The sequence below is a fragment of the Sorex araneus genome, chromosome 11 (genome assembly GCF_027595985.1).
Source record: "Sorex araneus isolate mSorAra2 chromosome 11, mSorAra2.pri, whole genome shotgun sequence".
NCBI lineage: Eukaryota > Metazoa > Chordata > Mammalia > Eulipotyphla > Soricidae > Sorex > Sorex araneus.
Genome location: NC_073312.1, coordinates 38,106,804 through 38,128,346, shown reverse-complemented (window position 1 = coordinate 38,128,346; position 21,543 = coordinate 38,106,804). Strand labels below are relative to the sequence as shown.

Sequence of the window (21,543 nt, the reverse complement as noted above, 5' to 3'; positions counted from 1 at the left end):
CTTAGCGGGCCCCGGCGCCCGGAAGGTCAGCGTGTGAAGGAGCCAGTGGGAACGCGGGGGTTCCCGCTGCTTACTCCGGGGCAACGGCCGAGCCGACCACCCCGACCCTGAGGCGGCGGTGAGGAGCAGGCGGACAAGTTGCTGGCTTCACCATGGAGGGCGGCGGGGGAAGTGGCAACAAAACCACTGGGGGGTTGGCCGGCTTTTTCGGAGCCGGCGGAGCAGGATATTCGCACGCGGATCTGGCTGGCGTCCCGCGTAAGTATCGGGCCTCGCCCGCGAGCGTTTCGCTGTGCGGCTGGCAGCCGCGCAGACGTGCTGATCTATTTTTAGCGGGTGTTCCCACACGTCGTACCGTGGCGGGGTCAGTGTGACGGTGCGTCCGCCCTTTCAAAAGCAACGATTTTGGGGAATCATGGAGTTCCCTGAAGCAAGCTGTGGTTGCCCTGCGCTCTGGAGACTGTTGCATTGTCTTTTCCAAGTCAAGCCTCCTGCCTTTCCTTGGCTTCCACGCATGCTTTGGTGGACGAGAGGGGGGCGATGTGTGTCTTTTGGGGGAGGGGGGATGGCTGGCCTGTTCGACGCTGATGAAGAAGAGATCCTAGATTTACAGTTCTGCAAGTAAATGCACTTAAGGGAGCCCACGAATAACTACGCCACAAAGTCGCATGTTTTAGTCGGGACCAAATCCTCAAAAATAAATATGGGGTCGGGGGCGGAGCGATAGTACAGCGGATAAGACGCTCATTCTGCCCTTCCAGCCCCTTAGACCAACATTTTAAAATCTCACTTGGACAACAATAACTATCTCCTACCTAACTCTTTGCTGCTTGAGTTCCTTCAATTCACTTTTTACCAAGCAACTCAAGTGATTTTTAGTTGCTGAGCATCGCCTGGTGTGGCCAAAAATAAAATCATATAGAAGAGAAAGAAGCTGCTAGAAAAATAATTGATGGAGAAGTTAGGCATAGAACAGAACTCGAACGACCAGTTGTAGACAAGAGACACGAGATTGTGGGTACAGAAGGGTGAACCCCCTGCCTGAACTCTCTGCTCACCCCTGTGTTTCAGAGCGTTGTGTTTTTTTTTTTTTTTTTTGAAAATTGGTATTCAGCTGAGTGAAGAGAACGTCGAGTAAGCCCTTTACAAAACTCTTGGCGGAGAAAACCTTGGGTTTCTCTGACGTGGGTGGAGAGATAGAGAATCATAGTAATTTAAATTAACGGGCCAGGTGCTATAAAGGCAGTAAAACAAAATCAGAAGATGATAGGAGTAGGTAAGGAGTTTGTGTTTGATTACATGAGGAAATGAAAGCTATTTTGATACTCTTTTCTTGGAAAATAGAATCATTTTAGTTGCTCTGTAGAAAGTGAATTGAAGGAATGCAAACAGCAAAGGTAGGAAATATTGCTGCTCTCCAAGTGCGATTTAAGTTAGTCTAGGGGTGGAGGGATAAAAGAATGTGTTTGGCCCTTTCCTTGCATGTGGCTTACCCAGTTGGATCCCTGGCATCTCAGTTATTCCTGGCATTCCCCAAGCACTGCTGGGAATAATTTGTGATGACTGAGTAAGTAGTAACTCCTGAGTAATGCTGGGTTTACCCCTCCACTCCCACCCCCAAAAATGTTGGTCTAAAATAGTAGGAATGGGGCCGGAGCAACACTACAGCGCCTTGCACACGGCCTACCTGGATTTGATCTCTAACCTCTCATACGGTCCCCAGAGCACCTCCAGAAGAGATTTCTGCTGAGTGCAGAGCCAGGAGTAAACGCTGAGCGTTGCTCAGTGTGCCCCAAAAAGCAAAAAAAAAAAAAAAAAAAAAAAGCCATAGTGTGTATGCCTTGTGAATAGTCAGCTGACATACGGAAAGATCCAAAGATTTAATTTAAAATGTGAAGTTTATTTTCGTCCATACTGTTTTCTGTCTTCAAAGTTATTAGGGGGATTGGGAGAGATAATACAGTGAGTAAGACACTTGCATGAAGCTGTCCAGATTAAATCCCCCAAAGACCCACCCCTCCACCCCTGAAAAAGCATTAGAACTGAACCTTGGTGCTTTTTTTCTTTTGTCCTGGCTTCCTTTCATATGGTGATGACCCAAGTTTCATCCATCCTGTCATGTTTGGAACTCATGTGATTAATTGGCAGCACTAAGATCTAAGCAGCTGCCTTACAACATTTATAGTTTATACATGGACCAAAGAGATTGCTCAAGGGGCTAGAGCACATGCCTTGTTTTCTCTCAGGTGCTCCTTGCACTGCCCAGCGCAATTGGATGCAGCCCTGGTGCTCCCCAGGCACTTTTGGGTATATAACTCGGGTTCCCCGCTGCTCTGGATTCTCAGGCCTGAGCACCAGACAGAGGTCTGCATCACCTGGAGTTTGGTTTCCACACCCCAGAAAGTACTGTAGGGGAGGACTCCTCAAACATTAAAACTCAGCAATAAACCAAGCACTGTTTTCCTCTGGGCTTCATCTGTCTCTATCAATCTTATTTTGAAAATTTGTGTAATTGTAGCGTTTTGTAAAATAGAAAAGCTTTATAATTTATTTGGGCTTATTTTTGCTTTTTGATCCATGTCTCTCAGTACCTGCTGAGTATGAGAGCCTGAAGAACCCCAGGAGGAGGCAATCCCCCAAGTATCACAAGTGGAGAATGAGCTTAGAAAAAAGAAAATTTCTGTCAGGGAGCCTGTAAATCAGTATTGCAAAACAATAGCCGCTTTACACAAAATGAAATCACTTTACATTTTTGGTGTAATATGTTGCTTTGTTCTTTCTCTAGTAACTGGTATGAACCCCTTGTCTCCTTATTTAAATGTGGATCCAAGATATCTTATACAGGTAAGGTCAAGACTATTTCATGATTTTACTAGTCTGGTTGTTTATCTTAATTGTAAAAAAAAAAAAAGTCAGTTACATATGTTTACTTGCTCTATCATATGTATTTCTAGAAGTACCAAGTCTCTGTTCACACTTTTTTCTCATAATATTGAAATATTGGGAATTTGGCTGCATCTCTCCCTGATACTAGATTAATAGATAATTAATAGATTAATCTGCATCTCTTCCTGATACTAGATTAATTCCCTCTAAAGGATTTTGAGGTCTTTCCCCATTATTATAGAAAATACACTTCATATAAGTTACCATCTTAACCATTTTTAAGCATTTACTCAGTATTAATTGCGTATGTAATATTGTATAGTCATCAACCATCTACTAGCTCACAATTTTTAAAAACTGAAACAGTAACTTTCCAGTTAGTTATATCTCCAGCACATGGCAACCATCCTCTGCTTTCTGCCTCTCTCTGATTTTGAATGTTCTGCATACCTCAGATAAGTAGAATCATACAGTAGTTGTCTTTTTGGCTTACTTGTTGACTTACTTCATTTGGTGTAGTGTTCTCAAGACTCAGCTATACGGTAGCACGCATGTTAATTTTCTTGTTTTGTTTTGTCTTGTTTGGGGGTCACATCCACCAGTGTTCAGGGGTTACTCCTGGCTCTGCGCTCAGGAATTATTCCTGGTGTGGCTTACGGGACCATGTGGTATCCAGGCTCAAACCCAGGTCTGTGGCATGTAAGGCAAGTGCCTTACCCACTGTATTATCTCTGTGCCCCCTTAATTTCCTTTTTATTATTTACTTATTCATTTTTTGCTTTTTGGGTCACACAGCGATGCTCAGGGTTACTCCTGGCTCTGCGCTCAGGAATCACTCCTGGAGGTACTTGCGGGACCATATGGGATGGCGAGGATTGAACCCTTGTCTGCCGTGTGCAAGGCAAACACCCTACCCGCTGTTCTATCACTCCAGCCCCTTAATTTCCTTTTTAAAATCTGGATAATAACCCATTGAATATTTTTTTGTTTTACCTATCTGTTGATGAACCTGGATTACTATGGATAATAGTATACAAATATTGCTCCCAGACTCTCCTTTTATTTACTTTTGTTTTAATAAGATGTGGAATTGCTGGATTATATGGTAATTTCTGTTTTTAATTTTCTGAGGATCTAACACTATTGTATGATTTCACCATCCATCTGCATTCTTCAAGGGTTACAGTTTCCCTACATGCTCATCAAAACTTGTTCAGTAGCCCTCTGAAAACTCACCACCTTCTTTTGATTTTGGTTATGGGGGTAAACGCCCAGCAGTGTTCAGGGCTTACTCTTTGCTGTCCACTCAGGGATTTTTTCCGGCAGCATCAGGGGAGTGGTGCTGAGCATTAAACCCAGAGCAGCTGCAGGCAAGGCAAGCGTCCTACACTGTGCTATCTCTCTGGCCACATGGGTCAGCATTTATTTATTTGGGGGATTATTTGCAGATTATTCCAGGTGTTGATTTAAAACAGGTAAGATTACAAATTTGTCAACACTGTTATATACACAGTTCCTTAACTAAAATGAATTCATATAAATCAAACAGGATTTTTAAGAAAGTATATATTGTCTTTGTCCCAGGATGTGGCTTATTCGTAAAGTGCATGCGTCACTGAGGACTAAGTGAGGTTTTCAGTTTGTCCTTGACACCAGGAGAGGGAAAAAAATACTGTGTCACAGTATCAGTCATACAATACTCTTACAGTAGCATTTCTCATTACACAATTTTTGGGTGACCTTCAAAGACTTCACCCATATTTTGTGAATGAAGTAACAGAAAAGAGGATCTACAGCTCTTTAAGATTATGATGAAAATACATGCCCCCCCAAGTATTTAAGAAGTATTTGCCCTTGCTTAACAATCCTGCCTTATGTTTTTCACTCATTTTTAATGACTGTTTTGTCTTATACACAGTAAAATGATACAGAAATAGGAGCTGCAGAATGAAAGCTATTTTCTAGACTAGTACTTCATCAGCTGTTACTTCTCATGGCTTTCAATTTGCCTTTTTTAGAGCATATTCTCTAGTCTGTCTTGTACTATTGTTTCATTTTTATCATTAACTAAGGCAAATTATAATCAGGTTTACAGAAATAATATTTTGAACAAGAATTCCTCCTGAGAATTAATTTCTAATGAACATAGCTATATATTTTGTGTATTTCATTACATTTTAGGTGTTACTATTGCATAAAGTTTTGCTCTTGTTGATTTAATAGTTGGATTTTAGTTAAAAATTTTATTTTTTGTAGGAAGCTGCTTTGAAATTTTTAAAAACACTTTGCAAGTACTGTGTATTGAGGGGAGCTCAGCTTTATTTTATTATTATCCCATTAGGATACAGATGAATTCATTTTACCAACTGGAGCTAATAAGACCAGGGGAAGATTTGAGCTGGCCTTTTTTACTATTGGAGGATGTTGTATGACAGGTGGGTGTAATAATTTTTCTCTTAAGTGTCTTCAACTAGCCAAAAGCAACTAGAATATTGTTTTCTTAAAAAATAATTCTATTTTTCAAAAGACTTTTTATTAAGTAAAAAATATGGATTAGGGATTAGGTTTTTAATGTCAAACTCTATTAGTAGGATGAACTATTATTATGATTTTAGGGGCTGCATTTGGGGCAATCAATGGTCTACGGCTAGGATTGAAGGAAACCCAGAATATGGCCTGGTCCAAACCAAGAAATGTCCAGTAAGTCTCATGTAATCATGTGATGTTGTATTGTGTGGTAATGTAGTGATATAATGTAGTAATGTCCTTATGTTCTTGGCTTTATGAACACAATCCTTAAGTTACAGATGGTTACATTTTAGTTTGTTTCCTGGTTAGTTTTTGCCTGCCTGCCTGCCTGCCTGCCTGCCTTCCTTCCATGATAGTAAATAAACATGTCAGAGAAATTTCTAGATATCAGTGATACTGTAATTTGACCTGAACACTTGTTAACTCTATAGCTGAAATAAAATGAAAACCTTAAGCGTTTTTAAATGAAACTACTAAAACCTAGAGGTAGTTCAGAAAGAAATAAAACAGTCCTCTCTCAGGTCTTGAAAAATTGAAGGTTGCAGAGAAGTGAAAAGATTGAGAACCCCAGAAAGTATCTTCATCCTGCTTGAGAAACACACATGATTAGTTCCCTCTGGTACTCTATAAATAATATATTGTTTCATTTTGCATGTTTTTATGCTTGCTGTCAGTGGGATCACAGTGTGTTCTCGATTGATTCATGGATTTGTTTGATAGATTTGTTGTGTTTTTTATTCTCTCTCCACTTTTCCTCCTTTGTTATTGTTGATGATGTTGCAGTAACTGGAGGTTCTATACACACCTGGCTGTGATGCTTGTTCATTTTCATTTTTATTTATTTTTGGGGGGGTGGTCACACTTGGCAGTGCACAGGGGTTACTCTGGCTCTGCACTCAGGAATCACCCTCAGAGGACCATATGGGATGCTGGGAATCGAACCCAGGTCGGCCACGTGCAAGGCAAATGCCCTATCCCCCTGTACTATTGCTCCAGCCCCGATGCTTGTACATTTTTATCTGGTGCTCATATCAGGTGTGGTGCTTGTGGAGGGGTTACTGTAAAGCTTGCTAAAGGTAGCACTTCCTGGCCATGTTGCCTATTTGTTGTTCTTCTCCCTGGGTTTCATACCTTCATACCTGCCTGCACTATAGTGGGAAGTTGCTTGCAGTGCCAGGGCTAAACAGCACAGTTGCCAGAAATGACTTGTAGGACATTGTAACTTTTTGCTTGCAAGAAGGGTTCTCTGAACTACTATCTGGCCTCTTTTGCATTTGTTTTAGACCTGTTTTTCTTTTATAGTGTTCAGCCAGTAGGTGGCAACAGATCTGCTAGAATTAGAACTGTCAAGGTTTTCATATTCTTTATAATCATAGCTTTTTACTAAACAACCTTTTAGAAGTGATACAGATTTGTGTAGCATACAATATTTGTTTAACCGGTTTCTTTATACATAGTAAATAAATTCTTTTACTATTTTGTTATTATGATTCTATAATTTCCAGCAGTAGTCAGCTGTCCGGACAAAATCATTCCTGTGATGGTGTTACTCTGCTGGGAGAGTAATGTCTTGCCTTTTTTTCCTGTTGCCTCTGTCACTGTTCTGGTGGCTGCTGGCACTGGTACAAGGCAGAACTGTGCTTCCTCGAGAGTGTGCTAAGCATTCACTTCGGCTGCTCAGTGCTAGTCTGGGAGCAAACATGGTGTATTTTCTTCGGTATTTTACTTTGACAGATTTTTTTCTTTTTTTTAATTACCATTCTGCTTTATATTCTGTACTAATTCTTCCATTAATTATACTTAATATTCTAAGTATATACCCCTCCAAGAAAAATTTACTTATAACATAGTTATAGTTCTCAGTTATAATGGCATATTTTTCTTATTTCTTAATCTCCTTTATAAAAATACTTTCCAGACTGTCATTCAGAGCCCTGTGTTTGATATGCTTTATGCGTTTAATAGTAAGAATCTTCCTTACTTTACCCCAAATGAAGGCTTTTAAATTAATCTTCATTCATACTCATATCTGTAGTAAAATCTAAAATTATGAGGGGGTATAAGCTAAGTTTTAAAGTTAAAGAAAACTTTGGGTGTTAGTATTATTATTTTTTAATAGCTGCTGTTATAATTGTTTAACAAATGAGTGATTACAAACTATTTCTCTTTCTGTCCTGGTTAGGATTTTGAATATGGTGACTAGGCAAGGGGCTCTTTGGGCTAATACTCTAGGCTCTCTGGGTAAGTAGCCCTCTTATTTGATAATAAATTAGTAATACAAAGAAATGTACACACATCATTAACAGTTTTCTCAACCAAAATTCTGGCTCTTGGTTATTTTAAAGTATCTTTAAATGGGTCTGGTGAGTAGTTAGAGATACTGGTTGGAAAAGACCGTGGACTGCATAGTGAAATGATACCTAATGTCAATACCATTTACAAGTGTTTTCTTTTTCTTTTTTTGGTGGAGGTCACACTTGGCAATGCACAGGGGTTATTCTGGCTCTGCACTCAGGAATTACTCCTGGCAGTGCTCAGGGGACTATATGGGATGCTGGAAATTGAACCTGGGTTGGCCGCATGCAAGGCAAACGTCCTACCTGCTGTACTGTCGCTCCAACCCCTATATGAGTGTTTTAAATCTACTTAAACACTGCATATTTTTCTTAGATACTAGCTAACAAATAAAGTCATGTTTTAAGTAAATGAAATTTTAGTCCAAGGCAGATGGCTTTTTTTGTTAGCAAAGGTTCAACATCTTGTACTGTCATCTGAAGTAATTTAGACTTTTTGCTTTGTTTTCTTAGTAGTCTATTCACCGTTCTGTTTAATTATGTAGATTTCCCCAACTTAATTGCCAAAGCAATAAGGGCCTTGAAGATATGAAAGCATGTAGCATTGTAAGTAATCGGTGATTTAGTAGTACTTAGGACTTAATTAGCTCTTTTGGTTTGTCATAATTCATAATAAACTTAGGCCCTAACATACGTGGTTTTCTTTGTAATTTGCTTGAAAACCTGAAAATCTTCTTAATTGTGCAAAGGGAAGATGTCAGCATCACATTAAAAAGATAGGAAAAGTGTGTGTAATTTACTGTGGTTCTAACTTTTTTATGGTAGTATATTTTTACACTATGAAGCCAAATTCAAATTTAATAGCACAGTAAATTTGCTGCTCCCATATGCTGCTCAGATGTGTCTTAGCCATGCCCCACCCATCCCCCCACCCCAGCTTCCTTTATTCCTCTTTGATTGCTTATGTACACAGAGAGCAGAGATTCCGAAATTTACTGGTGTCTTACCCCTTTTATAGGAAAAAAAAAATCACTCATGCTCATCCCATTTCCATGTAATATGAACAAACAGCATTTTCCTAAATGTGCCCAAAGCCACTGCCACCATCCTGGATCTTTTCAGTTAGTTTGAAACAGGAGAACAAGCATAGAGTAAATAAGCTGAAATAGGAAAGAAGACCCTTTATAGAAGTATTGGAAACAGAAAGGTAATAAGATTTAAGTATGATAATGCTAAGAAGTTAAATGTGGGTATAATTTTTAAAAGTGGTGAGAAGTACTAATGCATTCATAGCTGGTAGGAATCTTCATCGGGATAGAAAAAGAGTGATTTGTGGGAAATCTTGTTAAAATTAAATAATACTATCATTACTGTATTTGCATTTGCAAGAACTTCACCTCACAATTTTTGAAGTTGTATTTTTCTTAAAATTCAAGTATACAGGTTTTGGTTTCTGTTTTTAAATTCAAAGTACAATTCTTTATAACATAGGAAAATTAAAAATCTTCTTCTTGGGATTCCTTGGTGATACTTTGCATAAATAGCTACTATTAGTGTTTCTTCTGAGTCTTTTCCAAACTTTTTCTTCATGTCCAGAGACATACATTAATTGCCTTCATATACTAGTGAATATAGTTTTTCCTATTTTTGTTTTAAGCACATACATAATATTCATTATACGGAAAGTTATTTTCTTGATCCATCTCTTCTTGGTGTGCATTTTATTTATTGCTGGGCTTTTGCTATTACAGAGTTCTCACTGATCATTATATCTCTGAATACAAATGGTGTTGTTTGTGGGATATAGATTCTAAATGTAGTTGCCATGCAGACTTTCAGTGTTTTTTAAGTTACTGAGTAGTCTGGGCCAGAGTGATAGTACAGTAGGTAGGGCATTTGCCTTGCATATGATCAACTCTGGTTCAATCCTTGGCACCCCATATAGTCCCCTAAGCACTATCAGGAGTGATCTTTGTGCCCAGAGTTGTGAGTAAGTCCTGAGTACTGCTGGGTGTGGCCTAAAAGCAAACAAATTACTGATTAATTTCATTTTTTTTCTGTAGCTTTGCTCTATAGCGCATTTGGTGTTGTCATTGAGAAAACACGGGGTGCAGAAGATGATCTCAATACAGTAGCAGCTGGAACCATGACAGGCATGTTATATAAATCTACTGGTAGGTATTATTCAATGGAAAGCTATCTGTTTTATATTATTTCATTATTTTTCCAACTTTATTGAGACACTGATTTATACTGCGGTCATGTCTTTTATTGTTTTAATGGAAAGTTTCAAGATCTGATCTTACAACAACTTTCAAATGTACACTATTGTATTTTTGTCACTATATTACATCCTTGTTAAGTTAGCTCTTAAATAGTGAATTGCATATTTGTTGTTCTGAGTTTTTTTAAATTTATTTTAATGGTATTTTTCTTTTGGTTGGAGGAGGGGGTCCCACATCATGCTCAATGGAGCTGAGAGCCACTCGTGGTGATGCAGTCCTACTGTGCTAGGAGGTTCAGTGCTTGGCAGCGATGCATTTCCTCTAGGCACCACAGGCCACTATCGTGATGGTTAGGGACTTCTAGGGCTATACTCTGGGAGCCTAAATGGTCATGTAGTCCTGAGGATCAACCTCAGGGCCTTGCACATGCTGAGCAGGAGTTCTGGCTTTTTGAATTATCAGCTATATCCCCATTTCCTTTTATTGTTGTTGTTTGTTTTTTAAAATAATTTTTTTCCTGGCTCATTCCCTTTGTTATTGTGATGATGGTGGGTCACACATGTTTTGTTGTGCTTTCCAGAGCCACAAGCCTAGTTTCTATATTCTCATACTGGGTCAAAGTCACTAGGGAAACCTTTCACTTTAGTTGCAGTGTGCTCACTAGGGGTCGTACTTGGTTGTGGCATTCACACATAATTCAGATTATAGAATTTTCTGGGATTCACATTCTTTAAGTCATCTTACCTGGCAGAGGTGCTTATATATTTTTATTCTTGCTGAGGTTCAAGCACTTCCGTTGCAGTGTTCATACATCTGGCTACAGTGGGCTGTGGATCACACAGTTTGATGCCAGGGATCACAGGCAAGAGTTGACAGGACTAAGCTATCTCTGTGGGCAGCACTGAAAATTGAACTCCTCGCCTCGTGCTTGCAGGACAGAAACTTGCCACTGAGCCAGCCATTCTCCTGCCTCTGAATTACAATCTATTTTACAACTGTCAAAAGAAAACTTACTATTCTCTGAAACCTTGTGGTGGTCTGTGGTTATTTTTTTTTTCCAATCTTCAAAAACTATACACAATGTAAAATCAGCCCTATGAACCTTTTTTTTTTTTCATTTATTCCAAGTTCTAAGTCCCCCCCACCATATTTTAAATGTAGAGTTCAGTAATACTAAGTATATATTAACTATATTCGTGTTGTGAAATCTCTACATCTTTTTCTCCTCTTAGAAAAGTGAAACTCTTTCACCCATTATAAGTTCCCTTTTCCCCCTTCTTTTAGCACCGGACAATACTGTTCTACTGGGTTTTTTGTTTGTTTTGTCTTTCGATTTGACTCCTTAAGTACTAGATACAAGTGAAATCATAAAATTTTGGTTTCTTTTGTGTTTGGGGGTTTTTCTGAGGTGATGGTGACTGACATGTTAAACATATCCTAGTGTATCCTCATTTAGTTAATTCATGTTGTAGCAAATGTCTGAATTTGTTTTTTTAAATGGTTTTGTGGTTACACCTGGTGGTACTCTAGCCTGTGAGCTATCTTCCCATCATAATTTTTTTAGACTGAATAATACTTTATTATAATACTACTACTTTATAATAATAATAATCTTGTATGATAATGAAACAAGGAGAGGAAAATGACCTAGTCACCTTGATTTCTTTTATGGCCTCTCATTTTAGCAGTTGTGAAGTGTACCATGTATTACCTAAGTTGAGGTTTTTATTGCAAACCCCTTGAACTTCTTTAAGTGTTTTCATGGACTATTTTAAAAACCTTAGACTTTTACAAACCTCCAATCTTATGTACTGTTTTGGGGGTTTGGAGGACAGAAGAGAGTTGAGCCAATATACTTAAATATACTAAGCGATCATTTTCCCATGTTCAGAAGTACAGTTAACCTTTCTGGAAGAGTTGTGTAAGGATTTAAGAGGTAGAAAGTAAAACTAGTCACATGTTTGGTTTGCTTTATAGAGTTTGATTGTTGGCCTTATTTGGTTACTCTGCGTTCAGAACAAGTGTATTTACCAATCACCTTCCTGTGCTTAGTTGACACAAATTGTTTGACTTCAGAGGCATTCATTTTTAACAGATAAACCAGTTAGAAAACTGGAACTAATGAAAATATAAAATGAACACATGGTTGATCTGCGATAAAAGGCTACCCATTGAGTCAGGCTTAATTGTGCTTTGTAAATCAAACACTGCTTATGTTTCTGTTTTATTGCTAGAAATATTTCTATTTTTCAAAGAAGAAACTTGCAGGCCACAGATGGCTCAGTGCATGCCTTGCATGTGTAAAGGCTTGGATCCCATCCCTGCACTGAATAGGTGGGATTGAGGGGAGAGGATACAAGTCAAGCAATTGCTTAAGTTGATTTGAATTTTTTGTTGATGACCCGTTTCGTTAAAAGGTAAAACTTTATTAGGGTTCATGTCCCATAGGTGAAGAGGTGTATTTACTATAAACATCAGAAAGCTGCAGCACAGTCCCTCTGCTCAAAGCCACTGCAGCTACAGGGGACAACCAATCCAGTACCATGAGAAAGCACCCCAAGTTTTACCTAGATACACCCAGAAAAGGCTTCTGGGGCTTGAAGGTGGGGGGGCAGAGTGCATCTTTCAGTTTCCAGGACGTCCTAGTAGTTTTCATGGGACTCCCTAAGACCCCAAGCCCCAAAGAAACCCCTTGTTCCTGTCTCCCTAAGGGACCAGTTTGGTGTTCATTTCTGCTCAGTTCCTCCCTCTCTTGTCCCTCAGCTCCTGATGGCAGCATCCTTCATGTGTCCTGTTATTTCCAGAGTCCTCTCCAAACCCCAGAGCTTATCCAGCGCCCCGCCCCCCTTGAATTTTAGTGCAATTATGGGTAAATTTTTCCTAGGGAACAATAATATGCAACTGCTGTTCCCAGTTTTAAAGCCTTGTATTCGCAATTTCATTGTTAACTCCCATTACAGAGGCTTGATATTAGATAACTCAAAAGTAGTGTGAAAATCCTTCCAAACTAGTAAAGTAGAAGCCATGTTCTTAGGGCACATAAATCAAAGGACCACCTAGAAGGAATAGTTTGTAGGTATTTCTGAGGTTGCCTTCAAAATCCGGTGAATCTGTAACTGGCTTTGTCTTAAAGTCCTTAAGGAGGAATAAGTCTGAATTTGAAATGTTTGGTCCTAGAAAATAGTGTCTGTAAAATTACCTGCCCTTCATTAATCTCAGTGGTGAGGATAACTGAAAGTTTTGCAGACTGCTTGATAGAACCTCATATTACTCAAGTTTAGATCTTTTAATCGAACCACAGTGATGTCATTGCAGATGTTAGCATTTATTCATTCTATTCCACTTAAGTTTTCCCATTTGGGGGGGTATTTGTTCTCATCAGTTTGTTTTTAGCTCCTACCACTTTGTATTAGCTTACTGGTCAAAGACAGAAGACTGTTTTAAATGGATAAAACTTAAATTGTCTTTTGGGTTTTTTTTCTTGTTTTCTTTTTATTTGGGGCCACACCTATCTGGTGTTTAGGGTTTACTCCTAAACAGGAAGGATGAGAACCATGTCGAGTTTCAAGAATTGAACCTGGGTCGACCATCTACAAGGCAAATGCTCTACCTGTTACACCATCTCTCTGACCCAATACTTAAATTTTAAAATACTTAAATTTTACTTAAACTTAAATTTAAATACTTTAAATTGTTTAATTAGATTAAATGTAATTTTATAATTTTTTTCAGTCCCATTGAACTGACATCTTTAGTATAAATATGAGTTTAGTATAAATATGAGTATAAATATGAGTTAAAACTAGGAAAGAAATTATGTGGAACTTCCAGGAGCTATATTGTTTACTTTGATAAAAATTTTTCAGTGTTTCTGATCCCTCTTCCACATACCTGATAGTTATATATAGATTTCTGCAGCTTCTTTTTCACTGTTTTAGAGGTAATTGGGTATTTGCCATCAGAATGTAAGCAAGTCAGCTATCAGAAGTCACCAGACTAGAGACTCCTGGAGGGAGTGACCCTTCGATCCTAATCAACCCAAGCCATCTGGCAGGACCTTCATTACAGAAATGGTAGATCTGAAGTGTTGTCACTAAATTTCACAGAAATACTGGCTCGTAGCTAAAGGGCTTTTAATAGTCACTGGACCACACCTCTGTTCCACTTTTGCCCTCCTAACAAAAGACTTGGAACAAGTATGCAATAGATAAGAGTCTGGATTACCTAATGTTTGTGGTTCCTGTTCTTAATTGGTTTGAGGAGCATTTTCAGATAATTCCCCAATAGCATTTCAAAAAAATATATACTAAGTTTTTTTCACATGATAAATGGCTTATTTATTGTGAAGCAAAAACAGTTCAAAGTCTACTCCTTAAGTACCTAGTTGCTTATTAGTTAAAGATTTTCTGCACATCAGTGTAGGAATGGAGCCAGGGAGTTGGTAATTTGTAATTAGCACCGAACTCAGACTTGGTATTAATAGCTTATGTTATCACTATACCTCAGTTAGTGTTTGGAATATCTGTCCAGAGTCCAAGAGCTGTTAATACTATTTCCAAAGAAGGTATCACCTTGTTTACATTATAATAGAGTCCATTAACAGAGCTGGTTAAATTCTAAACTACGTAACCAACAGAAATTATTGATCTGGTAGGGATTTCAGTAAGAAAATGTAGGGCCCATGGATAGCTTAGAATGGCTGAGTTCCATGCCAGTAGTGAATTTCCCTTAGCCTCCACTATTGTAAGGTGTAAGGCTCTGAGTCCTCTCTTAGGGAGGCCCCTTTAAAAAGAAAAATGTATCAGGCATTGTAGGAATAAATCAAAAAGAAAAAAATGATTTTAGGTACAAATTGTGAAATTAAAAGTGAAAAATGAGTTAAAATCAAGTATATTTGATTTAGTAGTTTCTCAAATTTGTGTCTTTTAAAACATTGAGATGTTTTTGGCCTCCTAACAAAAGACTTGGAACAAGTATGCCATAGATAAGAGTCTGGGTTACCTAATGTTTGTGGTTCCTGTTCTTAATTGGTTTGAAGATCATTTTCAGATAATTTCCCAATAGCATTTTTAAAAAATATTTTTTTGAAATATTTATGGACATTTTTTCATATTTATGGACATGAATGCTGAGTTTTGCGAAATTTACTTAACTGACTGTTTGGTGCTAAATATACAAAACAAGGCTGTTTTCACATTCCTTTTCTCTCCCAGGTGGAATTCGAGGAGTAGCACGAGGCGGTCTAGCAGGACTAACACTTACCAGCCTCTATGCACTATATAATAACTGGGAACACATGAAAGGTTCCTTGCTCCAGCAGTCTCTCTGAAGATTTTGCCAACTCTTGGATGGAGGACACTTTAGTCATTCACGTCAACTTCTAAGTCAGTCTGGAATTAACTCTTTTATGTATAATTCGTTTGGAAAAAAAAAAAAAAACGGAAATTCTGATTTGCTACAATGAAGATCATGGATAGCTGACCAGGACTGGCATTCCTTACAGCCATTGAGTTGAAACCAAAACACTCTAGTGGCTGAGTAATGTGGTTCTCTTCTCCTTTGGAGAAAATGTTTTACCTATTCTGTCTTCTGTTCCCTGGAGCTGGAAAACCACTTACTCACAAAATTCAGGTCACGCTTGTTACGGATACTGTATCACCATGTTCTCTCATTTAATAATCAAATTAATGCCCTGTATTCACAATAAAGGGTGAAAATAGAACCAAAGCCCAACCTGAAAATAAATGGTCTCTCCATTTAAAAACTGAAGTGAAAGTTATTCTTGACTTTTCGGCATTTTTTTGGCCCAAAGAGATTAAAACATTTCCGGTGTCGGTGTTGAAATAAGGTACTGGAGACACCCAGCGATGCACAGGGTTTACTCCTGCCTCATGCGATCAGGAATTACTCTTGGCGGTGCTTGGGGGACCATATGAGATGTTGGGAATTGAACCCAGGTCAGCCACGTGCAAGGCAAATACCCTACCCACTGTGCTATCTCCAGCCCGACTAACATGTTCTTAGAGTTGATAGAAACAACCTGAAGATATTTTAGATTGACTATTATCAGTGTTTTAGACCAGTCCAAATAATTAAGCTTGATCATGCTTAATTTTGTATTTTCTCTTCATTGGGGATAATTAGGAAAAACGTGCAGTAGGCATTTAAGGTTTTATAAATAAGCCTTCAGGTAAAGCTAAATGAAGAGGGGGCTGAGAGTGCCTTGCATACAGCTGATCCCAGGTTTGATCCCTGGCATCCCCTATTTTCCCCCAGCACCACCAGGAGTGATACCTGAATGCAGAGCCAGGAGTAACCCCTTAGGATAAATTGGTGTACACGCCCAACCCCCCCACCCCTCAAAAAAAAAAATGGGGGCCGGAGCGATAGCACAGCCGGTAGGGCGTTTGCCTTGCACGCGGCCGACCTGGGTTCGATCCCTGGCATCCCATATGGTCCCCCAAGCACTGCCAGGAGCAATTCCTTAGTGCAGAGCCAGGAGTAACCCCTGAGCATCGCTGGGTGTGACCCAAAAAGCAAAAAAAAAAAAAATGTCTTCACGAAGAGTTATTTCTTACTCTCCTGTGAAGTACAAGTGCAGTGCAGGTTACACATATACATAATGGTGGTTCGTTTTGAGGGACATCTAATAAAACATTTGGCATAAAAACACTGAAATCTAGCTGAAGATCTCTAATAAAAATCAAAAGGAGTCAATATTTCACCTGCAAACAAAACAGACTAACAATTTGTAAGAAAGGGGGCTGGAGCAATAGTAGAGAGGGTAGGGGATTTGCCTTGCATGCAGTTGACCCAAGTTTGATCCCGGGTCCTCTGAGCACTGCCAGTAGTGATTCCTGATCACAGAATCAGGAATACCCCTGAGCATTGCCGGGTGTGGTCCAAAAAACCAAAACAAAAAACTTTGTAGGAAAAGACTGAAAAGTAATTTCAACATTTTCACTATTTGTTGCTAATACAAGATTCATAAAATCCACTGGTATTTTAAGACAATACAATCTTTAAAAAAAAGTAAAAATTCTTAAATGTCTTCATATATTCAAGTTGTTTCTCAGCTTTATTTGGTTCACATATAGAAGATAGACATTTTGTAAATGGTAGTTTTACAAATAACACACAACTATGCTTGTTATGCTTTTAATGGAGGAAGGTACAAAACATCACGGGAAAGAATGTTGTATATACTCAGCATTGTGATTAATTAAATTTAAGAATATGCTGTCATATCTCAAAACTCTACAAAGTTTCTTAGAACTGAAAATGAAAAGGCTCCTTAAGTTTTCATTGTTGGGGTGGGGGCTATTTTTGGAGGCTTCATTGGTTTGTAACGTTGTGTAAATGTCAGGTGTACAGCTTTATACTTGACATATACTACATAGTGATTATCGAAAGTCTCATTTCCATTACATACCACATTAATTAAAGTTCTAAATGGAGAGTGGAGGGCAAAAATAGAATAGTTTTAACTGTAGTTTATGAATTGTAATTTAGTATACGGCAATAATACTGGGGCTAAAATTTCTCCAAACATAACATGTAGAGTGGCTTGATGGTTTAAAAGCCTGAACAGCAGTAGCTTATCATTATAGAGAATTTAGAAACATGTTAGTCCTGTATCCCTCCTATAGAGAAACTTTTTAAAGCATGGACATGACTAAGGATATTGTGAAAACAGTTCATAAAGCTTCAATAAACACCCCAAGGCACAAGTAAGTGTTCAATACAGCATGTTCACCAAAATGTCACTGCATTCTATGTTCAGAGGTATAGGTATGCTTGCAGTGAGAGAACATTTAATTTATCCCTAGTTAAAGCACCAGGTGTTAAGCTTAGTTTTCCATTTACACAGGATGCACCAATAAACCCCTAGGATAGTGAGATGGTTCAAGTACTCAATTTCCAACTGTCTTGCCTTTTATTTTTGGATTAGTTGGCACTGGGGCTCTCGTCTTGAAGCTATTGGAGGCACTTCTAAAAAAGCGCACCTGAACACTATTATAAAGAATTTAAAGGAATAAAATGACTAAATTTGCAGTAGCTAAATTTCTTTCAAAAGAACAAAATAATGTAGACTGACACAAGCGAAAATGTCTTAATAGTTTTGTCAAAAATTATCCAAATTAATACACATTTTGATTTTTTAAAAAATCGTATTTGCAAGGTTAATTATTTGTGTTAAATACTAAACAGAAGAGTCATATCTATCACTAACGGGAGAAAACCCATATCAAGGGAAGCATCTAAAGAAAGGAAGCAAAAGGTTAGAGAACTTGAGTAGTTTTAAAATGTATGGATACACCTCAATGATAAAACTTTACTTTCAGTTTTATAGGCCACATGGCAGTCTCAGGGTTTACTCCTGGCTCTGTACTCTAGCAGTACTGGGGATCCAACTGGGGTTGGCCACGTGCAAGGCAAATGCCTTAAACCCTCTACTATGTCTTTGGACCCCTAGAACTTTTATTTTTAAATAACTACTGTGGTTTAATGTAACAAGCCAATCTGAGGAGCCATGGAAGCTTATGAAAAACACCCACCCATCAATATGCTATGATGTAGGGTGAATTAATACTTCTGCAAAATGGAACTGAATCATCTCAACATCAACAAACAACCTCTTTTACATAAGAACTCATAAACTGATGACTATTTCTCTTCACTAGTTCAAAATTGGACAGAAAAGAACTAAGATGACTGGTCAGACCCAGGAACACAATGATTTGGTATGGTGTAATCACTCCGCTCATGGATGTGTGATACTTTGCAGAAAAGTTGCTTGACTGTAGGTCTCCAGTCCTTCACATCTATTAAAAAAATATAAAAAAAGCTCTGAGATAAAATCATTACATTGTAGGATAAAGTAGATTCCTCTCCCACCCACCGCTCATTTCTTATAAAACTACCAGAATTCACAGATTCTAAAAATTCCCAATGGCTTCATCACCTCAAAAGGTAACTTTAAAGTGTATCATAATTTCATACAGCAAAATGAGGTGAAATAAATTGTTATGACTCTTCTACCCTAGCCAAATATATCACCATTATTAGGAGTATGTTGCACGTATACAGTACGAATATCACATACAAGACAAAGCACTTGGTCTGTAATACAGCAGTAGCATGTACCCACCTGTAGAGGAGTTCGATACAACCACTTTTCTTTATCAACTTTAAGTTGCATGCAGGCAAAGAGATCACAAACTGCTGGGAGGCCGTAATGGTCTGCAGGAAAGTTACGTTCCTCCTGTAGAGGTGAGTTAAGTAGCATTTCCTACAAGACAAAGAGTGGGTTTCTAGATACAGCTGGGAAGTGTGAGACCAACTTAAACTCATCTGCCAAACTAGTGTCTAGAAAGAACTACTGGAGGCCAAGGGTAGATTCAGCAGCATAGCATTTGCTTTACTTATATGAAGCCCTGGCATCTCAAAAAATTGGCTGTCCTAATAATCAAGAGCAAAGATGGTAACTGTACCTAGAAACAAAACAAGGCTAGTATTTTTGTTTGTTTTCTTTCCTGCAAGATACAAACAGATTCACAAATCATTCTATTGCTAGCATGGCACCAAAATTAGTAAATCATTTGGAACTTAACATTTAACATTTTCAGGATCTGGCCAACTTGCAAGATTTGGGAATAAAGTAAAAATCTAGTAAATATATTTTAAATAATGCTACTTTTATGTCTGCTCACCTTGGCCTTCTTTCTCAGCAACCACTTATCTTCTCCTGAAGATAACTGGTTGAGATTTCCTGTCTTCTTTCCTGGCAGGACCCAGTCAGCCGTATTAAAGGGACACCAAGAAGTGGTCATGGGGCTCAGAAGCTTTTGTTTGCCATCTCTGTCCTCAGCACTGGATGCTACTTCCTGGGGGTGTCGATCTTTGCATGAGGGCCTGGTGAGCCAACCTGACAAAGGACTGTTTCTAATCACTTGGAAAGAATCAGCAATTCTAGAGGGAGCCAGGGCCTTTGGTGCCTTAACAAGTTCTGTTGATTCTCTTTTTGAAGAACAGAGCCACATATTCAGGGAATCTTTATACTTCTCGGGCTCAGGTTTTGTTTCCATGGGCACACCATTTTTATCCTTTCCTTCTTTCTTCAGAAGCCATTTATAGAGAGCTTCCTTCTCACAATTTTCATCACATACACACTCTGCAAAGCTTGGACAGGGCTCATTGGCTTTGCATACCTCTTCTACTTTACATGGATCCTGCTGGTTCTGGATAAGCCAAACCTCAGTAATCATGCTGGGGTTGGAGAAGGGTTTCTTGGCTTCCAAGTGGTCATTCAGGCACTTAAGATTGCCCAGGTTTTCAATCTCCACACCTTTAGGCAGACTGCCCTGACAATTAGTACAGGAATCAGGCTTAACAAGCCAATCATTCACATTATAGGACTCCTGAAACACTTGGAACAAGGACTTAAACTTCTCACTGGTTTCACAGCTGCTACTTCCAGGCTTCTCCAATTTAGGTAATTCCTGTGGAGTTATGAGCCAATCAGAAAGGTCCATTTCATCTTGATCAAGAAGCTCTAAATCACCAGTCTTTTCCATTTCACAGGAGTAAGAACTGGTAGTAGAATAGATGTTAGACTTTTGGTAATTAGGCTTTTCAGGAGCTTCTTGCTGAGTCTTGAGGAGCCAATTTTCCAAGCCCTTTAGGTTGCCCCAAACATTACTGAAGAAACTGCAGGTTCTGGCAGGTGTCTACAAAAGGAGTATGTTGTTAGTTCACTAGACCATTATGAATAATACGGCAATTCAATGATAAGAGATATATCTCCATAATTTACTGCACTGCTCAGTACTTCTAAATCTAGATTTACAAAAGAGAGACAGAAATCTCTTTTGAGATATCAAAATAAATATTTGGCTACCTAGAAAGTTTTAATTTCTGCAGTTTAAAACAAAAATATTAAAGGTAAATCAGGAGACAGAATTTATAGCACATCTGATGGGGGGCGGGGAATAGAAGAATTCCAGAGTAATGGTACAGCAGGTAGGGAGCTTGGCTTATACACAGCCAAGCCAGATTAGATCCTTGGCATCTCATATGGTCCTTCGAGCACAGCCAAGAATAATTCCTGAGTGCAGAGCCAAGAGTAACCCCTGAGCATCACTGAGTATAGCCCCCCAAAACCAAAAAATAAAAAGGAAAAATGGTTAATTGTATGCGGTGGTAAAGATAGAAAGCAAAGGATATAATCAGGCTAGCTAAACTAAACATGAAAAATGCTTAATCTGAGTAATCAAATCTCAAAACAAGCAAAACTTAACACCTGTAAATGACTACCACTGACTGTAGCACTGTAGCACTATTGTCCTGTTGTTCATCGATTTGCTCGGGCAGGGGGCACCTGTCACTGTCATCCGTTGCTCATCAATTTGCTTGATCGGGCTCCAGTAATGTCTCCATTGTGAGACTTGTTACTGTTTTTGGCATATCAAATTTGCCACAGGTAGCTTGCCAGGCTTTGCTGTGTAGGCGAGATCCTCTCGGTAGGTGGCCGGGCTCTCCGAGAGGGACAGAGGAATCGAACCTGGGTCAGCCGCGTGCAAGGCGAACGCCCTACCTGCTGTGCTATC

At 38.8% G+C, this 21,543-nt stretch overlaps 2 protein-coding genes and 1 non-coding gene across 5 annotated transcripts in view; 2 read left to right on the top strand and 1 right to left on the bottom strand.

Moving 5' to 3' along the window:
• The first annotated feature begins 7 nt into the window (after positions 1–7).
• TIMM23B (translocase of inner mitochondrial membrane 23 homolog B) lies at positions 8–15,661 on the top strand. The gene is made up of 7 exons (XM_004607387.2): positions 8–258; positions 2,786–2,844; positions 5,228–5,321; positions 5,502–5,586; positions 7,598–7,656; positions 9,773–9,883; positions 15,148–15,661. The coding sequence occupies exons 1-7, from the start codon at positions 153–155 to the stop codon at positions 15,261–15,263; spliced, it is 630 nt and encodes a 209-aa protein (XP_004607444.1). The 5' UTR covers positions 8–152; the 3' UTR covers positions 15,264–15,661.
• Positions 6,916–7,118, top strand: LOC129399459 (small nucleolar RNA SNORA74). The gene has a single exon (XR_008627101.1). It is a non-coding gene; the product is annotated as a small nucleolar RNA SNORA74 (small nucleolar RNA).
• Positions 15,361–21,543, bottom strand: part of NCOA4 (nuclear receptor coactivator 4) — a 25,656-nt gene continuing 19,473 nt past the window's right edge. For all 3 annotated transcript variants that reach the window (XM_012932468.2, XM_055118714.1, XM_055118713.1), the window contains exons 8-10: positions 19,648–20,664; positions 19,086–19,226; positions 15,361–18,759 (exon numbers count right to left, since the gene is read on the bottom strand). In XM_012932468.2, coding sequence (XP_012787922.2) covers positions 18,754–18,759; positions 19,086–19,226; positions 19,648–20,664 — 1,164 coding nt within the window. In that variant the 3' untranslated portion in view covers positions 15,361–18,753. The remainder of the gene's footprint in view (positions 18,760–19,085; positions 19,227–19,647; positions 20,665–21,543) is intronic.

Excerpts from the sequence above, each read along its gene's own strand:
- TIMM23B (XM_004607387.2), top strand. The coding sequence starts at position 153 with ATGGAGGGCGGCGGGGGAAGTGGCAACAAAACCACTGGGGGGTTGGCC. Across the intron at positions 2,845-5,227 it reads ATCCAAGATATCTTATACAG|GATACAGATGAATTCATTTT; the intron begins GTAAGGTCAAGA and ends TTATCCCATTAG. Across the intron at positions 7,657-9,772 it reads TAATACTCTAGGCTCTCTGG|CTTTGCTCTATAGCGCATTT; the intron begins GTAAGTAGCCCT and ends TTTTTTCTGTAG.